Source organism: Haplochromis burtoni, unplaced genomic scaffold, assembly GCF_018398535.1.
Source record: "Haplochromis burtoni strain Fernald_Lab_line unplaced genomic scaffold, NCSU_Asbu1 Contig_573, whole genome shotgun sequence".
Lineage (NCBI taxonomy): Eukaryota > Metazoa > Chordata > Actinopteri > Cichliformes > Cichlidae > Haplochromis > Haplochromis burtoni.
Genome location: NW_024582934.1, coordinates 154,794 through 176,888, shown reverse-complemented (window position 1 = coordinate 176,888; position 22,095 = coordinate 154,794). Strand labels below are relative to the sequence as shown.

General features: G+C 39.1%; 1 protein-coding gene across 2 annotated transcripts; it reads right to left on the bottom strand.

Moving 5' to 3' along the window:
• Window positions 1-1,723: 1,723 nt before the first annotated feature.
• Window positions 1,724-20,338, bottom strand: LOC102303228 (protocadherin-20). 2 transcript variants are annotated; one of them, XM_005948178.3, is made up of 3 exons: window positions 20,168-20,338; window positions 17,536-19,770; window positions 1,724-4,213 (listed from the first exon to the last, which is right to left on the bottom strand). In XM_005948178.3, the coding sequence occupies exons 1-3, from the start codon at window positions 20,213-20,215 to the stop codon at window positions 4,133-4,135; spliced, it is 2,364 nt and encodes a 787-aa protein (XP_005948240.1). In that variant the 5' UTR covers window positions 20,216-20,338; the 3' UTR covers window positions 1,724-4,132. The 2 variants fall into 2 exon arrangements, with proteins under 2 accessions (XP_005948240.1, XP_005948239.1); XM_005948177.2 differs by lacking the exon at window positions 1,724-4,213 and having other exon boundaries at window positions 14,910-19,770.
• Between the last annotated feature and the right edge of the window lie 1,757 nt (window positions 20,339-22,095).

Sequence of the window (22,095 nt, the reverse complement as noted above, 5' to 3'; positions counted from 1 at the left end):
GTTATTGAAAAGGCACCCCATTGAAATGGCAGGATCATTGCTCACCACCTGCCCTACACGCCTGAACTAGCTCTCTGCATCATTGTCTTCTTCTTCCCCAGAATAAACTACACAAATCTTACACCTACTGCAAACGTGCACCTGAAAGTGATGAAAACAAGACTACCTTGTGCTCTAAACTCTGTAACACTTCTCACTACCCCTCTGCTTACTAACTGAGCACTGACTGACCGTGAAGTTTGACTAAAATCTCTTTTTAGTGCACTATAGGAAGAAAAAATCTGCTAATAGATTAGCAAATACAAATAAACAAACTCCATATCTCCATATATTTCTGGACCAGTCATGGTGCTCATTTAATCACTGCAACTGACATATTTATGGAACATTACTTACTAAATGAAAAAAATAAAGTTTGGCTGACTTACAAACTTCAGTGTTATGACTTCAGTGTTATTACTTGAGCTGCAGTTCAGAGGCTCAACGCTTAATGAGCAAGATGGGTGCCGCTTGTCAGTTCTAATGGCTGTTTTCTGTGTGCAGCAGACCATGGCCTATGTGGGTCATTCTTCAAACATCCTGCCAAACATTTGTTGCCAAGCACCCCTCGTGTTTCTCATAACACATGACAATATAATGGTCAAATGGGGCCAGTTAGTTTGACCAAAGACAGTATGGACTAAGGGTGAATGATGAATCAGCAGCAGGGTATTGATCTTTGCCTTTACCACATATGGGTCTACACAACAAAGCAAACAGAGTAAAGCACCTTTCAGTCACTTTTATGGAGCCTGTCCAGTTACACCTAATGGCTACATGTCACATGAAGAAGTAGAACTATTGAGTTGAGCTCAAGCAGCTGACTTTGTTGTTTTTACTTTTTCATTGCTACTTATAAAAAAGACCTGCAGTCATATTTTCATTAAGTGACCTGTAAATCACTGAATCTCGAGTATTTTCATAACACAACAATTCAAAATCATCGGGATTTCATAGGGGATTGTCTCTTATGCTAAAGTGAGCTGTGAGGACAGTTGCTCCTGACAAAACTGTACCTGCAGGCACAGAGGACAAAAGGCTTCATTCTTTGGTTGTTGCTGACATAATCTTATGGCCTCTGTAGCTCCGACTCCAGTCCTCCAAAGCAAGCAAAAAAAAACTTTTAAACGAAAGAGCTGCTGGTATGAGCATCTGCTTGCTACTGATAAAAAGACTGCCAGCATCAGACATGATGTGACATGGCATACTGGTCAGTGACTGAAGCTTCTGATCAAAGGCATCCGGTGATCTAAAACAGATTTTTCCGTATGGTGTTAGAGGTCAAGGGAGACATTTTTTTCATCATGGCGCAGCAGGGCAGCACGTTGGAATCGAGGAATCTAACAATGGGATTTCTCTCTTTGCTCAAATGATATATTTAATTGTTGATTTGTAAATGCAGTAGGCAATAAATGTCCATTTTCTCCGTCTTGTCTACTGGTAGTTCTTTTTGTTTTGCTTTGCTATTGATAAGGTGCAGGATAACAAGACTTCACTCAAAGACATTAAATCAAAATGTAGTCAGTTTGTAAAAGCTCAGCAAAAAGGATTCACTTTATTGCTTTTGCTTTAAAGGTCTAATTACCATGGAAAAGGAAAAACATGGAATAAAATGCAAAATAATCACTAGAATTTTGCATTTCTGCTTTTTTATCGGTGCTTACTCATATCATTTTCCCCAGAATCCCAGAAACACCAGCACTGGCATCAGATCAGTCATAAAGAATCACAAAAACTGATGAGCCTCACTCTTTTCTCAGCTGTCAGCGATGTAAAGGAAGTTTTCTTTCCCTACATCATTGCAATCAAGATCTTTAAAAAAACACATACTGGAGCTACAGTCTATTGCACTATTTGTTTTATGTCAGTACACATTGGAATAGAACAGACAAACGCCTTTGTTTTATTTCTTTGAACTTTATTTGAATGTAATTTTATCAAGGATCTTCTTTCACAATGTTACTCAGTTGTCCTTTATTCCAATAAATCTGTTGCAATACTTGAAAGAACACAGAAGGCTTGCTAGATAGAAAAACTGCTTGTCTGGGCAGATCAGGTGACATAAAATAATAAAAAAAAATCCCATCCCACTTCTGGCCTCTTGTGTTATTTCTTCAGCTTCTGGTTCCATGGCTTTCCTAATTAGGTAATTACTGTATGTTGTGGAGGTAGTGAATTGTGAAGAGCAGATCCTCTTTTGACCCAGAGGGAAAAGAGACTGTTTTTGGTCCTGCCATACAAAAACTGTGAGTACAACCCCTTGGGCAAGGCTAGATTCAGCTTCGAGGGTTTTAGAAATGAGATAATTTCCACGGTGTGAGAGGACTTGGTGAATCATGCTGAAAACAGAGGTCAGGACTGTGCTGGAAAATGAGCTACCAACTTTTGGGGCTGACATTAAGACTCTAATGTGTTCAAACAGAATTGAAATAGTTTAAACTTTAATGTCTCAGGAGATACCATGAACATATGTTTGGAGGAAAAGTATTTGATCCCCTGTTGAACTGATAAGTTTATCTACTCACAAAGAACCAAAATAGTTTATGGTTATTTCATTTTAATTGAGAAAGACAGGACATCAACCAAAAATCTAGAAAAATAAAAAAATAGCTATAAGTTATAAGTTGATTTGCATGTCACTGAGTGAAATAAAAAATTGATTCCCTACAATACAACCAGAATTCTGTCTGCTACAGACTGGCTGTGTGCCCATGTTGCATACAGATTGCAATCAACCAATTACAGATACTTCTGATCTCATCTCGTTATATCTATAAAGCCCTCTCCATCACCATGGGAAGACCAAAAAGTTGTCATGAGTACTAAAGTTGTCAAGATGGTAGACCTGCTCAAGGTTCAATAGGCTACAAGACTGTCAACAAGACGTTTGGTGGAAATATAAAATGAAATGTTCTCTTGCTGGAGATCCATGCAAAGATCTCCCCTCATGCGGTGAAGATGATCACGAGAAAGGCGATGGATCACCCCAAACCTACACAGGAAGAGCTTGTTAATTATCTGAAAGCAGTTGGGGCCACAGTCAACAAGAACACCACTGGCAACATACTACAGTAATGGAGAGCACTGAAAAGGGTCTGGGACAGGTCTTCAGGCATGATAATGACCCCCCCTCCCCCCCAAATATTGCCAAGGCAAAAAAAAGGAGTAGCTAAAGAAGTAGCACAAGACTTTATGGGGAATTTTGTGGGGTCAGTAAAGCTCCCATCTCAGCAACGCTGAAGGATTAAACAGTTATCACAAATATCCCCCTGGATGGCATTAGCCATTTCAGTATTAGCAATTACCAGAGCAACATTAGCTGTCTTTTGGAGCTAAACAGCATTCGGTATCAGTCCAGTCTGTTTGTAACATTAGTAGGCAGTATTAATTTAACAGGATAACACAAATATTCTCTCAAAGTCTGTGATTGAAGCTGAGAAACATTAATGAGCAAGTAAAAAGGAACAGCGGCCTACCTTACCAACTCTTTCTGATCAGCACCACAGACAGGCCAGAAGCACAGCACTATTGTAGACTTCCTAACAGTAGTGTTGTCCTTTATGCATTTTTGCACTACATAAGAGAATTTTAAAATATTTGCCATCATATATCTATATGTATAAAATGAAGAAATAGTGGAGTTATTAGAAGAGCATTAATAATGAATCTGAACTTGAGTACAGCTAGGCGTGTTTGGCCACTCTTCTAAATAAACAGAATTCTATACATGCTTTTATCTAATTTTACTTGTTTTTTTGCACTTGCTTCCTTTCTACAAAGACTGAAAGTCTGTTAATCAATGCTTCTTGACTCTTTGTTACAGAGACCAGAGAAGGGCACAGCAGCAGAAGAGACACTCATCATAATGGAGTACTCAGTATCAGTTGGCAAGCATATTACAGTCATTCTGTATAATTTACAGTGCTAGCATGGACTAATGGTTGTATAGCTGGTATGCTAAAATGCTTTGGTCAGGCATATGTTTCTGTTAAAAATTGTAAATGGGTTGCATTTATATAATTTTTTCAAGTCTTATCGACCAGTCAGTGCGCTTCACAGTACAGGCCATGTTCACAGTTTTCTTCATACAACGTTAGTATCCAGCGTCCTGTGCAGGGTGTACCCCGCCTCTCACCCTATGGTATCTGAGATGGGCTCCAGCTCCCCTGCGACCCTGAAATGGATAAGCAGAAGAGAATGGATGGATGAATTTTTCCACAAAATTCTTTTCCCACTACGGTGTCTGTCGGAGTGAATCTCTTAAAGATACAGTGGTTATAGGTATTAACAACCCTTGTTTGCCTAAATAAATACCACCGATCACGAACACCTATACCATGTACAATCACAAAATTTGGGTCCAATGTGTCACCTGCGCTTGTTGCAGCTAAATTTGGTCGATGAAATACCTAAAATCTCTCAAATCCCAGGATTAACCTGTGGACAATAGAGATTAGCACTGCAGCCAAACTACGATCAACAGAGATGACTAGTGCCATACGGCTTTTTTCCACTAAGAGGCTTATATTTCATAGAAGGTTATCTCTGGTCATATGTAATTTACACTGCAGTTATGCATAGCCACCACCATGTTTAGTTTCTGCAGTTAGAAAAGATTATATTGGAAATGCACAGTGGGGTGTTAATTTAAACCTTACAAAGTGACATGTAGGTATAATGCACAGCCACTGACACCTGTTAATTCATATTAAGTAGCAGACTGCCAAAATTACACCTCTCAATAAGAACTGTATCACATTAATGCACATCAGGAGCATTATTTGTCCAAGATGCAAGTTAAAAATGCTCCCAAAGGTCTGAGCATGCAGGTGACTGAAGGTACCTCAGAACATTTTAACCATAATACAGATGACACTGTTTTTACTGCAGTAAATACTCCTATCTAAATTTCTTTACATATACTTCCATTTATTTTTTCATTATTTAGGTTTTTTATATTTTGGAGTGCTATTACTCAACAAGAGAAAATTGCCTTGCTCAAAAAGCGTCTCATCCGAGCTGGCAGAGCATCTAGACCTCATGCATGTGTTTATACTCCTGTCTGCTTAAGAGTGAGTTGGCACTCTGCTGATCAGAGGTGTGTAAAATTGCCAACACAGAGACACAAGGTGAAAACGAGTGCAACAGTACTCATGCTGAGTTAGTCACCAGTAAAAATGACACATTAGCTTGCACAAATAGAATGCTTAAGGATGTTTAAGGGTGTTCTTTTGGGGATGATCTGCATTGGGAATGTTTTCTCCCTCCTGTGCTCCAGATTGAAGACTAGAACAATTTAACTGCAGTGTTCTTTCAGTGATTGCCTTCTGTCTTGTGTTACCTATCAATATCTATATTTAGTTTTTTAAATAAACTGAGGTTTAGTTTGAATTTGCAGCTCATAATTAGACTGAAAATGAAACCATGCAGTTGATAAGGTATGTAAAAGCATAGTAAATATAACATATGACCTGTAAATGTATCAGAATGCATAAAGTCAAGCTTGTTAACAAGAAAAACCTCCAACTGGGGGCATAAACTATGAGCTCGCAGCTGGAAGGTTTTTCATTAAGCAGGCTACAATACATTTGTTAGTTACATTTGTTAGTTATTTGTTGAAGGAAAAGAACATTCATTCTACAAGAATTATACTCGTATACTGTTACTGCCTGATTTCTTTCCCTATCTCGTCTTCTCTGCCAGGCTGAACCGTTTCTTTTTGTTGAGCTGACACCTTGAGTGTATCTGATAGCTCCACTTATAGTCATAAAAACTTAAATGTGTGTTCACTTACTGTCAAGTTGGAGCCAAGTGAGTGATCCAAACACAAACCTATCGAACACTTAACCTACACTGATGGAGATTTTGTTTTATCACCACTGGAAGTGTTATTTATAGCTACTGCAGCTCACCATAGAAATCTGTTTAGTTGTTGCCAGCTGAGTTAAAGATATTGTTGGATTCAACCTGGATATTATTCTTCATTTCCAAAGTCAAAACTCAATATCTGATTTAAAAAGTGTTAAATACCTGTCACTATACTGCATATGGAAGCCATTTAAAATCTAATTATGATATGTATATTTTATATGGACTAGGTTGAAGTGCTTCCTGTGTGCCATTTACATTTTTTTAACCACATTTTATCCTCTCAGCTACTGAGTGTGTTTTCAGTGGCACCTGATTGTAACTGTGATGTTGAATTCTTGATTCTACTTACTTGCTCCAACCAGTCATCTGAGCTCGAGTGTGTCATATGCAGTATTATTTGCCAGAGTGGTCCAAATGCATCCCACTGACATCTGATAATCCTCCACATTCTTGCAGTCCTAACAGGCACTAGGGCAATTACAAGAACTGCGTCACACAAGTGGGCACTTGACTGCTTACTGCAAGTGTGGGTTTTGAGAGGGACCCTTGGCAGCAGTGAAGTACACCTGAGTATGGTGGACTCGGGAGTTTATTAGTCAGACCTGCAAGATCATCTCACTCTCATCTCCCAGCTCGCCAGCTGACATTTCTCATTTTGATTTGTGTTTCAAATCCGTGCACTTTCATACCCCATAATATTTATAGACAGTGCGTGCATAGGATTGCATTGCTTTGTGTGCTTAAAATAGTATTATTTAAGGACTATGTGTTGTTTGCTCTCTTTTGAGCTGGGGCGTGAAAGCACTCATCCAAAGTTCATTGGAGAATGTTACACAAGCATGCAAATGATTTGTTCCTGATCACTCTGTTTGTTGCCAGCCGGAACATATGACTAGTGTCTCTAATCCTCCCTGTAAAAGAGTAATGCATCATGCATAATACTTCAACTGGTCAATCCTGAAATATTACAGGAAACTCTTTTTAGTGCAAAGCCATAATGAACAGTGAAGTCATACTTGTTGTTGCTGACTAAAATGAAGGGAATGTAAGGAATATAGTAAGCATGCATCTGAAAAAGTGCACTTTTAGTAGTTTGTTTTTTTACTATTAATTACAGAAATGCATGTTTTCCTAGCATGTAGCGAAGCTCAGGTAAAATCAAACATCAACTTGTTCTTCTAAGCCTAAAAGGTGATCCAAAAATCAGGGCCAAAAAGGTTGGCCTACAAAACATGTTAAATGAAATAAAAGTAATTTAATTATTTTGCTGAAGCAGAGGACATATTCATTTAAATCTCTGCATCTGGATTTTATCAACCTGTCCTGGGAGTTAAAAAACCCCAAAGCCTCGTGAAAAAAAAAGAAGCAGACGTGGTTTAAGTTTATTTAAAGAAGAAACAACGATGGAACAAAGCACTGGGCACAAAATTTTAGGTTCCATATGGCATTAATTGCAAAACTTGAAGCAAAATGAGCTGCATCATAAACATTTATTTCTCTAGCCACCTGTTCATCTGTCTATATTTGTCCTTTCTCTCTGCTGCCTCGAATCTGTGCTCATTTCTTTCATTTCTGTGCCTTTTTCCTTTGTTTCTTTGCTTGTCACTGTCAGGTCAGAAGGTAAAAACAAAGTGCAAAAGGATTAATATGTTCACTCCTGTTTTTCTCTTTCTGTTGCCCTTTTATTGCCATCCAATTAGTAGTGCGCAGCCCTGTTGTCTCATCTGAAATTTCAGCTCTTATTGGCATTACCTACTGCAAAACAGGAAAAGCGTGACATTTCGAGTATGTTAAATTAGTTAACTGGCAGATTGTACCGCACATGTTTGTGTGATGTGTGAATGCATAATTCGGCCTCTGGTCTACCCATTTCCAAATATGGTATACTTTTTCACTTACAGTGCAGCAGATCAGTGACCAGCATCACTCAAAGAGGGCAAATAAAAGAAATGAAGACAGAGCTTTTTTTTTTTCTTCGAAAAACTTTCACATTTTATTCACCAAATTAGGTAAGTAGACTTAGTGCCCCTTGAAAGAAGAAATGGCTTCCTGAAATGCATGAATGGCTGATATTAACAAGGAACACTCATCTGGCACTCCATTAACTCAGGCTAAATCTACAGCTCAGTGAGACAGCTAGACAATCAGACCATATAGGGCACCTGTCTTCTAAGTCTTTAATACCCTTCTACTTTTCTAGGAGAGGGAGAGGGAACACTTTACTTGCAATGCGACATATATTCAACACAGATCTCCTTCAACCTTGAATGAAGTGCATTATAGTCTCTTTAGTACTTTGTTTTCTCGTTTCTGATTTTACAGCATGCCATCCACAAAGCAAAGAACACAGAAAGAATGAGGAAAAAAGTTCATAGCTGTGATAAAGAAATAACTCCTTTATTTCTTTTTTAAGTGGTTAAAAAAACAAACCACTTAAACCTGTGCTTTCAATTCAAGGATAGATAGTTTTAAGCAAACAGGACATGCCCAATACAAAGGCACTGTGGTCACTAACACCCTGTTAGTGACCACAGTGCCTATATGACATATATACACTCAACACCTTTTGTAGTACCAGGTTGGATAATAACCTTTAACATTAAAAACTGCCCTAATCCTCTGTGACATACATTGAACGAGGCGCTGGACAGTCCTCGGAGATTTTGCGTCATATTATTGTAGATTTATCAGCTTTTATGATGTGAATCTCCCATTCCCTCAAATCTCAATGGTCATCTATCAGATTGAGATCTGGTATCTGGAAGTCATCTCAATGCAGTGAACTCTCAAGAAACCAGACTGAGAAGATTTGGGCTTTGTCACACGGTGCGTTAACCCTGTTAGAAGCAGCCATCAGGAGATGGGCACACTGTGGTCATAAAGAGATGGATGGATGGTCAGAAACAATTCTGTTTTTACTAAGTGGCCCAAAGTGTGCCAACAAAATATCCTCCACACCATTAAGCCGCCACCAGTCTGAACAAGGCAGGATAGATCTAACCATTTGCATTGTTTACACAACATTTTAAACCTACCATCCAAATGCGGCAGCAGAAACTGAGACCAGTCAGTATTTTTTTTATCTTCTATTGTCCGGTTTTGGTGATCCTTGTGATTCTGGCCTCAGTTTCCTCTTCTGAGCTGGCATGTGTGGCACCTAGTGAAGTCTCTGCTGTTACAGCCCATCTGCTTCAAGGCTGTATGTGTTTTGCTTTCAGAGATACTCTTCGGCAGACCTTGATTGTAACAAGTGCTTATTTGAGTTACTGTTGCCTTCCTATCAGCTTGAAGGAGTCTGGCCTTTCTCCTCTGACATTTGGCATCAAGAAGGAATTTTCATCCCAAAGACTCACACAAGTTTTGAAGCCACTCACAATTTCACAGCTGGGTTACATGTATGGTGGCCGATGGATAGTGATCTAAAGCCCACCCATAGCGTCTGTTAACAAAGCTGTAGTTTTCAACATGATACTTTTTCAAAATATCAAAGCACTGAGGAGCACTGATAGAGTCACAGTTTTTTCTGCAAAACAACCACAACTAATTCCATTAACATATGCAGTCACTATCTTGACAATTCATAACAAAGGTAATGCAAGTACAAAGTAAAACTGATGACAGGTGGAAAGGAACCTTTTCAGAGTTACCTTGATAGTCACACCCATAATCCCATAACAGGATTTCCTCTATACAATAGCGCTGACACCAGTGTTCTGTACACCTTAACATCTCAGCTGCAAATAACAGAGAGTGGAAAAAGGTGATATTTGGTGTGGACATGAATATTAGCCAGTCTAGGTTCTTCTATGCATTTTGGTTGGTCTTCTGTTCACATGGAAAATTGCACAAATATCTGTGAATCCAGCATTTTCTGACTGAACCACAACATTTTATGCCATGGAATGAGAACACACTTATATCAACTAAAAACGGTTGAGGTGAGGTTGACTTTAACTGGGCACTTGAGTTGCAGAAGAAAGAAAACAAACAGACAAAAAGAACAGTTGTCAAAAGTATATCAGCTCTAAATTAAGTGGCTTTGAGACCTTTGAAATGGCTTTTCACCAGTGCGCAAAAGAAAATATTAATTAAGTTCCCCATTGCCAGCTGTGTCATCTTTTAAAAGGATTTATGTAGCTGTGTTCCCTATCAGTTTGGAAGGAGACACGGGAGAATTAGAGTCAGCTGAGAGAAGGAAGAGAAAGTGGATGGGGAGTCAGTGGTCTGTGAAATCAAGCACTCTTTTAAAACAGGAACCGATGAGCCAGCGATCTTGTAGTCAGCTAATCAGAGAATTCTGATTCATTAAAAATGTTCGACTTGTTAGTTAGCTCTCCTTAGAAATCTGTTTGCTGCTCCAGTTAAACAGAAGCATAAACCAGCAAGCATCAAGTGCATCGTTTGGAAGAAAACCAGTTTAACAGTTGGTACGAGTGGAAATGATTGCTCCAAGGAATGGCTGCTTGATTCACTTTACAGTAAGCCCCATTACAGCTTGGAGCTTGTTGACTTCCTGTTACATTCCAGAAAAATGGCTAATGGGTGAGGGGAGTAGCAAATGTTAAATGTGGGTGAAAGAAAAAGCTAAACAGAGCAGATTAAAAAAAACAACATTTGTTTTTTTGTTTTATTTGTAAGATGAGGTAACTCAGAGACAGCTACAAGCACATGATCAGACAATACAGAAAAGATATGGCTAAACAAACCAAAGCAAGACACTACTCACTTGTAGATCAAAACACCACTAAACTCACAATCAGAACTCAAAGTACACCACTGAAGCTCACCACTCACCAAACGCTTTTACAGCAGTGTGATTGTGAGTGGCTCCTCAGGACAAATGGGAATCGGAGGGGAAGATTGATAGCAACACCACAAGCCACCGATCAAAAAGAATACTATTCTCTCTTATGAAATCAAGGTAGGCCCAGCTTTAAGGGTTGTTTAGGCCCTGAAAATGTTGTCTATATGCCTCTGGGTTAAATTTGTAGTCTAGCAAGATGGCACTCTTTAGTTTTTAATCTTGTCGCCAATACATTGCTGTAGCTTTTTGCACAAAGGCCTCAAAGTAAGTCTCTATCAATACAAGGAATGACTGCCTTTTGCATTTCTTGTTTACACTCTAACAACAGAGGATGACGTTTAATGGGGCTGAGAATTGTTTAAAGACAGGAAAAGACTTAAGGCTGTTGGTTTTGTATCTATAGTGTACGTATTAATGGGGGATTTGTGCGTGGTGAGGATGCGGACATGCATGAAAGCTATCTGGCCTGACTTACTGCATTGTGCAAAGGAGGAACACATTCCTCAGTTAACTTTATGTAATATTTGTTAGGACTGGCGAGTCATTTGATTAAAATAACATATAAATAACCAAATGCAAGTGTAAGACTGATGTTGAAATTTTTATCCCCCAAACAACAACAACAACAACAAAAAACAGTCAGGGGAGTCATCACTAACAAATGACTGCAATTTATAAAGAACCTCTGGATGAATATATTAGTAAAAACAGAAAAGAAATTCAAATAGTAATCCATTTTGCAAAAATGACCCTAGTATATGTGCCACCTGTGCAAAATTATTATTACATAATTATTCCGAGTAGTAATGGCAAAAACAAACATGCACACCCTCCTAAAGATTCAGCTGTGTGCATGTAAAAATACATTTGTCAAAGCTCACCTGTGGCTGAGATCCCCACAGCACCAGCAGCACAGGTGCAATGTAACACTGTGCTGTAAATCTTATGTTCTAGTTCAGGCTCTTTCGCCTGGTAACAAATATTGTGGTGCATACTCATTTTCACCTCAACACAACGTGCTGAAGAAATTAGCCAAAGCAGGTCTGTCCTGATATAATTCTTCTATTGTTCTGAACTATTCAAATGTCACTAAAATGCCATTCTTACCTTTGACTATATAGTTGCATCAATACACTTCAATTACAGATCATATTCAACCCCAAGCGCAGAGTAGTATTACGTGTCTGTCAAAGATAACCCTTCAGCACGGTTCAAACAAGGAGAAGCAAAAATCCTTTTAAAGGATTGTAAATGAGTGAGTCATGCTTAGTTCCATGGTCAAAATAGACTAGAATCATCTGAATACACGCCCAAAACATTAAGCTAGAGTATAATTTTTGCTCTTAGCCATTGAAATAAAACAAACATCAGAATAGAAAGTACAAGTTTCTAATATTGCATACAGTGGCAGAACAGGACAATATTAAATTGTAAGAAGTCGTGAGAAAAAAAAAAGAAGTTATTCTGAAATAAATTGACGCAGTTAATTCCCTAGAAGCCCCTCTGTGTTTTGCTGGGATGAAACAGGATGAAACTGAGAGAAAAATAGGGATGGAGGACTAAAGAAAATTAGTAACGTAATCCACAGCAGGATCAAAAGAGTGCGATTGGATTATATTTTGTTGCATCAGAGCAAATAAAAGATGTTTCAGATCAAAGGCAGTGATTTTCAGTGGGGGAATATGGAGATGCATTATTGAAGATTGAACAAAGTCCATTTGTGTGTGCGTATGCATGTGTGTGTGTGTGCATGGGGTGGCGTCGGTGGTGGTGGTAGGGGCGGTCGTATTTGATGTCATAACTTGGGAAACATAGCCTCTCTTATTCAGCAGAGCTCTGTAACTCTACCTGGGCCTCTCATTGTGTCTTTATTTGTTTGATTTCAAGGGAGGGACGTTACAATAAAGCCAATCTGGAAATGAGATCAGGCTGTGACTGATGGTAATTACTTGCTGTCTACACCATTAAGAATTTAATGTAATTTCAGATAGACTTTCCTGGAAGGGGGGGTGGGGTGTAGCGGAGAGAGAGAGAGGGTAAGAGAAACAGAGAGAGAGGGAGAGGGAGAAAGATGGAAGGGAATATAGCTGAACCGTATCTGTAATTTCTCAGTGTATCTGCATGAGATTATGAAGAAAGACCTCTCTGAAACAAATGAACAACCACATCAATAAATGCATCGAAAGTTGTAGCCGCATATAATATAAAACACAGAAAACTAAGGGTGTCTGTCACAAGTTCAAGAACACGATTTAAATCACGTTTATTCTGCCCTGGTCTGAGGATATCAAACTGGCTATCAGCAGGATCACCACTTGAAGTGATCAGTCATGTAGAAAAGCTGTGGGGTGCCTCTGTCTTTTTGGCCCCCTTTCCATCTGTTTCTAGAGATGTAAAACCCAGAACAGGATTTATGTAACAAGACACATATATCAAAGTCAGTCTCCTGAAGATTAGAAAAAACAAAAAGCAAAGGTTAAAGGTACTTTGGAAGACTGGGTGGGACTGAAGGATACAGTACAGCTGAAATATCTTGATTTTTTGACTGCAGAACAAATAGCTAGGGATGCAGATTCATGCAGCAGGTTTGGATACCCCAAAGAAATCTTGTATTTATCAGTCTGTCACATCATTGTGAAGGAATATTGAGCCACTTTTCTTTGCAGCATAGCTTTAGTTCATTCAGATTGTGAGCAATTCTTTATGCAGGCCCCTTCACAGAATTTCAGTCAGGTAGATTTTTCTGCTGTGCTTGGCATCATTGTCCAGTTGCATGATCAATTTTTGTCCAAGATGGCCTCATATTTGACTACAATACTTTGGTACACATAGGAGTGTTTGATTGACTCAATGGCTTCAAGGTGCCCAGGTCCTGTGGGTGCAAAACAAACCTAAATCATCACCCCTCCCACCATTGTGTTTTACGGTTACGATGAGAGCTTTTTGTGGATATGCTGTGTTTGGTGTTTCCAAATGTGGCGCTGTGCACTATGACCAGATGTCTCCACTTTGGTCTTGTCTGTTCAGAAGTCTTATTGTTTCTTCAGATGCAACTTTGCAAAAGCCATGTTGCCACAGTCTGTACTGTCATGAACTTTAAGAGTCTTAGATGTAGCTCTTGGATGATGTGCACTTCTGGTAGATTGTGGCATTGTGGTAACACAAATCCTCCAGACCAGCAAGTTATCAAAACTTCCATTATAGTAGGAAACATTACTTGTATGTACTAAAAGTGAACATGTGAGAAATAGCATGGTTCTTTTTTTCAGCTTGTAGGCCACAACAGAGACATACAAGAGAAGAGTTAATATTGAAGCCAAATGTATTCTTTTCACCTATTGAAACATCTTAAAATGAAATAAATCCAATCCGATCTTACCATTTATTAATAGAAACCAGTGTTTGTTATTGCACACTAAACCATACTCTATCATCATAACATCTGGGTTTAGGCCAGCACAGACATAAAGGTCTTGTATGACTGTTTCCTGTCTCAACATGCTGAATGAAACGACTTATTGAAAGAGTCAGAACGGGTGAAAGAGAAATGAGACACGCTAAAGTGAGACCTCAGTTGTTATTACTGCAATTAATCACAATCTGTAGTTGTTTGCTCAGAGCAAGAAAAAAAGAAAAGAAAAGAGAGAAGAAAAGAAATCTGCAAAATTTGTTATATTATGTGTCACTTGGCTTCAGACAAACTGAGTCTGGGCTAAGCTTCTTGAAGTTACTAAGTTACTGTAGGATGACATCAGCAACATTATTAAGGCAAAGACTGAATATCGCCTATGGCTGACACATGAGGAGAGACTAACATAGCACCTGTATTTGCAATGGTGTTCTAGCATTGAAGGCTTTTTATAACACAGCCTTCCAGTTCCTGTAGTCACATACATCTAAAAATATCTTGATAAAAGCAAAAAATGAATTAATCAGTAACACAAAGAAATTCATATTTTAAGTTAATACAAATATTTAACCTCCTAAGACCCGAACTCTTCCACGGCATGCATTTTTAATTTCTCTTTGATATTTGGGCTGATTGGGTCCTGATTAATGTAAAAACAAAGAATTATTACCAGATTTTTTTTTTTTACCTAATTTTTGTTTCTAAGAAAAACGAGAGCCACATATGAGGATATTCGTTTAAAATTTCGATACAACAGTAGCAGTATAATGTCCTCGTAAGTGGATATCAGGCCCTTGTAGAGCAAAATTGAGTATTTTGGTCTAAATAACCCAAAATGTGATGTCCACATATGTGGACGCCAGGTCCTAGGAGGTTAAGACCATAGGAAGTATATTGAATGTGTGGCTGGATTACTCTTTTTCTTAATGAATGTTAAAGTCAGGCCAATCAGTTACAGCTCTGATAGTACATGAGACTAATGATGTTGATTTCCTTTATGTCACCCATATTATTACTTGTCTGAAATACATTATAGTATGCATCCAGCATACATATGCCCAAGGTGATTACTAAGGATTACACGGAGCTATTTCCAGTTCCTGATGTGCTCTGTGCTTTAATGACGTGCTACTGTTAAAAATATAAGGCTGGTATTTACTTGAGAAACTGCGCTGGAGAATGTACTCTCAATACAGGTTTGTTTGCATTCTTGCTGTCTTGTGAAAGCCAAACCTGAACTGGTTTTAGAGGCATATAACACAACAGAGTGCATCACTTGGGAGGGTGCATACAGTAGTTAGCCCAGGTACAAAGAGTCCTGAAGCCTCTTTGCCCACATAACTTTCATAGCAAACATACAAATACAACAAAGAAGCACAGGGCAGAGAAAAAGCAGCTTTAAAACCAAAAGGCTTTCTGAGTTGATCTGTTGGGGGAGAATGTGTCAGAAGCACTTTCACACTTTCCAGATATATCCCAAAGTTGTTGCGAAATGAAAAGCACAGTGATTGCGAATACCACTCAAGAGAGGTGAGAAATGTGAATTTGATCCTCAAACACGCCAGACACGAGCAGCTGCACTATGTTTTTATTCTTAGTGGGACTCTTGGTATTACCTCACCAGGTCTGTTCTTCACAGGTGATGGCAACAACAATACAGAATCATGTACTTTTGATCTTTAACTCCTTCAGGGACACTCACACTTCGTAAGATCCAACAGGCACTTAATTTGTATACCAAATTTGATATATGAAGAAGATGAAGTCTAAATGTATTTTTTATTAGGTGCCAATCAGTATCTATCAATTTCCTTCCTTACTTTAAAGTATATTTACATTCGTTGTGTTTTTCAGTTTATTTTAATCTAAACTACAGGCTTGTTTTCTTTTAAGCATATAAATGACATTTATACCAGTCAATCTGAGTGGCAGGTACTTTAAAACTTTAAAGTTTAGACACACACATCTGAGTGCATGTAGGATATATGTGTGATAGCAAGACATAATGAAATCAATACAGAATAAAATCCAGTGTATTATAAAAATAAAGTATCTTTAATAGTTACAAACAGTCTATCACAAACACTTGCATATTTTCACAGACACATTGAGAATTGCATGACTCTATAAAGGAAAGTGATGTATTTAACTTAAAAGTAGCTTTTTTGACAAGTTTGGACACAGTTCCAGTAGCAAAGTGATGAAAATGTGATTATTTTGTTGTTGTGCTGATTTGGCACAACAGCTGTACGGAATTTTTATTGATAAAAAGAAAAGAAAAGGGGACAAAAACAAACAAACAAACAAACAAAACAAAACAAAAAAACTCAAGGTGCACCTACAGCTTTTTTTTCCGGAACTTTTAACCTAACATTATATCACTCAATTATCACTTATATGTACTATATTATTGCACAACATCTGAGCAAAAGTAGAAAGTAAGACACAAGTGAAAACGTGTGAAGAAACGTCTAGTTTGTTTGTTAGTCTAGTTTGGTCTGTTGTCATTGCGGTTGTCGTGTATAGAATGACGTTTTATGGCATTCACGTATTCTGTGTTAGCTTTTCCAATTCACTTTGATTGCCCTTTTCTGTATTACAGACCTCACGGTTACCTCATGAATATAGATAAACATTTAACTTGGAAATACATTTATTTTTCAATTATATTTGTATAACCAATACAAGTGACAGATGGTCTAAAGAGATGCATTTTTTTCTCTAAAGCAGTGTCTCTTGTCCTTACCAACCAAATGCAAAACTTGTATATAAAGTTGTAAATCTTTTTATACAGTATTTACACGGGACCTTGGTAATATTCACTGAGTTACTGTGATGTTTTTGTAATGACACCGTTGCTGCCTGCCAACAGTTGACAGAAAGTGGTGGCATATGACAAAAAACAGTCATCACAAAGCCCAAAAGAGGAACTTCATGTAAGAGAAAGTTCTTACAGTGAGTTTTGTAAACATTTATGTAAACAGTGGTGGTGTTTTTTTTGTTTGAACGAGTGAACAACTGAACATCAGATGTTAGAGATCTGTCTGAGCTTTCTGTTCACAACCTGCATCGAGTCATTTTGAATTTTTAAAGGTATTTCCACTTCTGATCTTTTCATCCTGTTCTTTTTAAACCTCCTACAGCATATGTAAGACGTCAGCGTGACAACCAAGAAGAACAGCCCCAGACACGTCACTGAAAGAGCAATGAGGACAGGCTGACACGGGAACGGCTCATACCTCTCAGGCCCCTCTGCCATCTGGCCAATGTACCAGGGCCTCTCCTCTACCTCTATGTCAGCCTCTCTGGTCAGCAGACTTTGAATGTAACTTTCATTACTCACTGTTTCATTGACAAAGAAGTTAACCATAACTGTTGAGTACAGAGGTTCAGGTTGACCATGATCACTGACCTTCACCAGAAGGCTGTATAGGCCACGATTGCTGAGCTCCCTCTTTAATGTGATATTTCCTGTTTCTGGGTCAATGGCAAAAGACCCGGGCTCACCGCCTTTCCTTTTAATGATACTGTAGGCGATCACAGCATTCATCCCTGTATCTTTATCCACAGCGTACACCTCTGTGATTGATGTTCCTGGTACAGTGTTGGGTAGCACTAGCATGTAAGACTGATTCGACTGAGGAAAGAGGACGATTGGTGGGTTGTCATTTACATCCAGCAGCAGCACGGTAACCATTGTGACAGAGGAGAGAGCAGGCTCCCCACCATCAACAGCCTCGATCCATAGCTGGTAGGTCCCCTGCTGCTCCCGGTCCAGTGATGTCTTTGCCCTCAGTGCCCCTCGGCCTGTGTCTATCATAAAAATGTCACTGCCATTCAGGATGGAGAGGGCCACCCAGCCATTTTCTCCAGCATCAGCATCAGTCACAGAGAGGACACCGATCTCACCATAACCTGGGAAGTTCTCTGGCACAAAGAAAGTGAAATCCTTGTTGATGAATCGTGGACTGTTGTCATTGCGATCTTGCACGGTCACCACCACTGTTGCAATTGACTCCCTTCTGGGTGTCCCCTGGTCCACCGCTCTCACGATGAACCGGTATGTCTCTTTCTCCTCACGGTCCAGAGATGTGGCCACAGTCAGGATACCTGTAACTCGATCCACAACAAAAATACCAGGGGCGTCGCCTCCGAGGAGGTAAAGAACTTCCCCTCTGCTTTCACTGTCCTGGTCTGACGCTTGGAGCTGAGTGAGAAAAGTGTTTGGCGGATTGTTTTCTTCAACTGATATCTCCACCAAAGACTGCTGAAACACAGGGGCATTGTCATTCTCGTCCAAAACTTGCACCTTAAGGAAGGTCTTGATAACGATCCCACGGGTGCTATTAGCAACCAAAATAAGATCATACTCCTGTGTCCTCTCAAAGTCCAAGGGCTCTGTTGTCTCCAACAGGTATTCATTCTTGAACAGCTGATAGGGGCTCAACCTGAAGGGACCAGGTCCTTCCAAATAACAGTCCACCCTTTGGTTCTTATCAATGTTTTTAACAGTAAAAAAAGCAATTGGAGAAAAAGCTGGTTCAGATTCCTTTATTGTTACCACCCCATCTTTTTCTGGCGCAATGTACCGGGGTATGAGAGTAGGGGGTCCAGTGACAACTTTGATGATATGGACAATAACAGTGGCTACAGCAGGAATACAACCAGGTCCAGTAGCCAGAACAGTGAGTTTGTAAAATGTGGCTGTGCCAGTGTCTATTTTCCCTGCGAGCTTGATCACTCCTGTAATTTTGTCCAAATGGAACAAGCTCCTGGTGTCCCTTGGCACGCGTTCACTGTAAGCATAGCTGATCTGAGCATTAGCACCAAGGTCAGGGTCAAAAGCATGCAGACGTGCCAAATGTACCCCTTTGGTGGTATTCCCATGCAGAGTGACATTAATTTGTGACTCTTTGAATTGGGGACAGTTATCATTCACATCCGTGATGACAATTTTCAAAGTCGCAGCACCAAGTAGAGGAGGGGTCCCCCCATCCTCTGCAATTATATCGGTAATGTATTCCGCCTGAGTCTCTCGGTCCAAAGCTTCTGTCACAATGAGGAAAGGCGTCAGCTCACCTCCTTCATTCTCCTCAACATCCAATGTGAACATTCCAAAGTCATTAACCAGCCAGTAGGTTTGCACTCCATGAGGACCCAGGTCTGGGTCAACTGCCGATTGCTCTACTGCATAGCGAGCATTGATTGGTGCGTTTTCAGGGACAGACATAGCGATCTCATCTGTGGGGAACTTTGGCCTGTTGTCATTAACATCCTCAATGAGAATCTTTACTTTGACAAGCTGAAAGTATTGTTGAGGCAGCACAAACACATCCAGTGAGAGGACACATCCCTGCCCCTCTAAGTTATCAGCACAGAGAGTCTCCCTGTCAATCTCTGTAGCAGATGTGTAAAGCTCCCCGGTGGTATTATTTAGGTTCACATACTGTTCACTGACCTTCTTTTGAGCGAGACTGAATATAAAGGGGGGGTCAACAGAGAAATCCAAATTTAAATCTACTCCAATTGCTCCTATAAAAGTCCCCCTTGGTAATCCCTCCTTTATCTTATAGATGAGCTCTTTTGCTTGACTGAAATTTGCCAAACAGGAAAGGGGGTTGGTGTAAAGCAAAAGGATGCACAATCCCTGTAAACACAAGAAAAAATGTTAAAAGATGAAGATGTTGTGGTTTAATTAAAGTTAGTAAAGAAATAGGTATTTGGGATATATTATTCTTATTCTCATTAAAAATAAATATTTTGTTTTCCTATCAGTTACAGAGCTGTTCTGATACCTAAATAACAAAATAACATCCATATGTTCAGTTTATGAAGTATTTAAATCAGGCCCTGAAATTAGACTGTTATGAAATCAAGGTTTATCTGCACAAGTTTAAGAGAAAGATGAAAAACAGTATGATGTATAAGGGCCTAATCCTATATCTGCCTTAATGATATGAAATGGTGCTCACAAAGCCATCTAACATATGTGTAGCTGCGTAACATTAAATTCTGTTTGTGAAGCAAATTGTTGTGAAACTTACCCATATTCTTCCTCTTTTGCTGAGTCTAGGATGTCTGCTGTTGAACATGTTTATGTCCGTTTGTAGCACTTTCCACTCATAGCAGGAAGAGGAGCAGCTTAAGTAAGCCAGGCATTTTGAGCGTTGAGCTGTGCAGACCTCTGCTAAGTGCTATGCCTTATTTCTATCTGACTTGAACAAGTCATTCATCCCACTGCTGGCTCAGGACACTCCCACCATATGCAAATCAGGCCCTTGTGACAACCAATGAGAGACGATGGCAAGTGGGAAATCCACTTTGGTTCACAGATTCTTTTGTTTTTTTAAAGGACGCTATCAAAGCACATTGACACACCTGCACCTTCTACACACGCCCACACGGCTTCTGCCAACCTGTCTGTGTGGCAAACTAAAAACATGATTGCCAACTGAGCTTATACTGACTCAGGAGACTAAGCCAGATGTAAAATATCAGGCGCCTACAGATTAGTTTAATCCAGCAGTAGTTAACAATCACAGCAGAAATAAAAATCCGAAGAATCAATTAAAGAAAAATATATGATAAACTGTAAAATGCTTCTTACAACCCCTAAATGGAGACTTTGATTTTCTAAATGCATCTATAGATAGGAAAGTATATTGTTAAGATGCAGACATGATTTAGATTGATCGTAAACATAAGCAAATTGTGAGATTCATTCAAATATGGCTTCTTCATACATGCAGAATATGGATGAAATCAATAGAAGAAAAATGAAAATATAATCAGCAAGCCAGCAGAGAGGTGATCTTGGCATCATAAGTGGTGCAATGGTCAGACTCTGGATTGAGCCTCTAAATAAATCAACCCACTAATCCCCATGTGTTCTAAATGCCAGGCCAGCTGTTTGCTGGGATTGGAAGCATACTCCCCATGTGTTCTAAATGCCAGGCCAGCTGTTTGCTGGGATTGGAAGCATACTGCTCAGAGAAACTAAATGATTGAAGTTCTTTGGAAAAGGGCAGATTGAGACAGTCACACACACGCAGTATGTGTCATACTGTGTTAGGTATTTCTTCATTGCAAGGGTTGGTGGCTGGGCAAAACTGGGGCTTAATCTTAGTAACACACTTCATGCATTTCCTTCTTTATTAGGAATAGTAATAGTTGTCATATTTTCTGTAATATTTTTGACGCACTTGGATAATGTAGCATATATTCCAGTGATAGAACTTCTAGTATACTGAGTAATCTCCAAATAAATGTTACATCCTGTAACCAGAGTTTTTCTGGTCCATGCACTGAGCTCGGAAATATTTCTGTAAACACAGACTTAAGACATGATAGGCCAAGAGGCTTTAGAGCGTGGGAAAGAAGCAGATGAGGGAAATTAGACTCATTTGAAAGCTGCCTTTAGGTACAGAAGGTCTGAGGTTTAGTTGCTTGAGATGACATGACAGAATTAGAGTTGTACACCAGAATAAAGCTGTTGGCATTACATGATTTACCCTATAGTAGTTGCATCATGGGAAGCTGAACAGAAAGACCAGTGAAAGTGATGTATTTTAATGACTTGTGTATCTGTTAGTCCTCAAAGCTTGTGAAGCTCATCTCAGCTTCAGAAACAACAAACTGAGGGCCATAGAAAACAAGGTCTGGAAAAAATCAATTAGAATGTAAAGTAAGAACATTACATCAGTTTTGTGTTTCTGGTATATAAATCATCTTTATGAATGCAGTGCCCTAGTTTGGCCCATAGTCTGGCCTGCTAGTCATGTTAATTTCTTTATCTTCTACTTCTACATCTCACAAAGATTTTAATCTAAGCGTATTAATTTTCTGTTTAAAATTGCAGTCGACAGCTCTACGATTTCTCAAGTGTATTAAGCAACAGAAATTTCAATATTTTATTTATTTTTTGTGCATTCTGTAAAGTGGAATCGTATTATTATATTACACTACAAAAGAT

Bases quoted from the DNA above. Each gene is read 5' to 3' on its own strand.
- LOC102303228 (XM_005948177.2), bottom strand. From the start codon at position 20,215: ATGTTCAACAGCAGACATCCTAGACTCAGCAAAAGAGGAAGAATATGG. The intron at 19,771-20,167 runs GTAAGTTTCACA...TTGTGTTTACAG, and splicing joins GCAAAAGAGGAAGAATATGG to GGATTGTGCATCCTTTTGCT.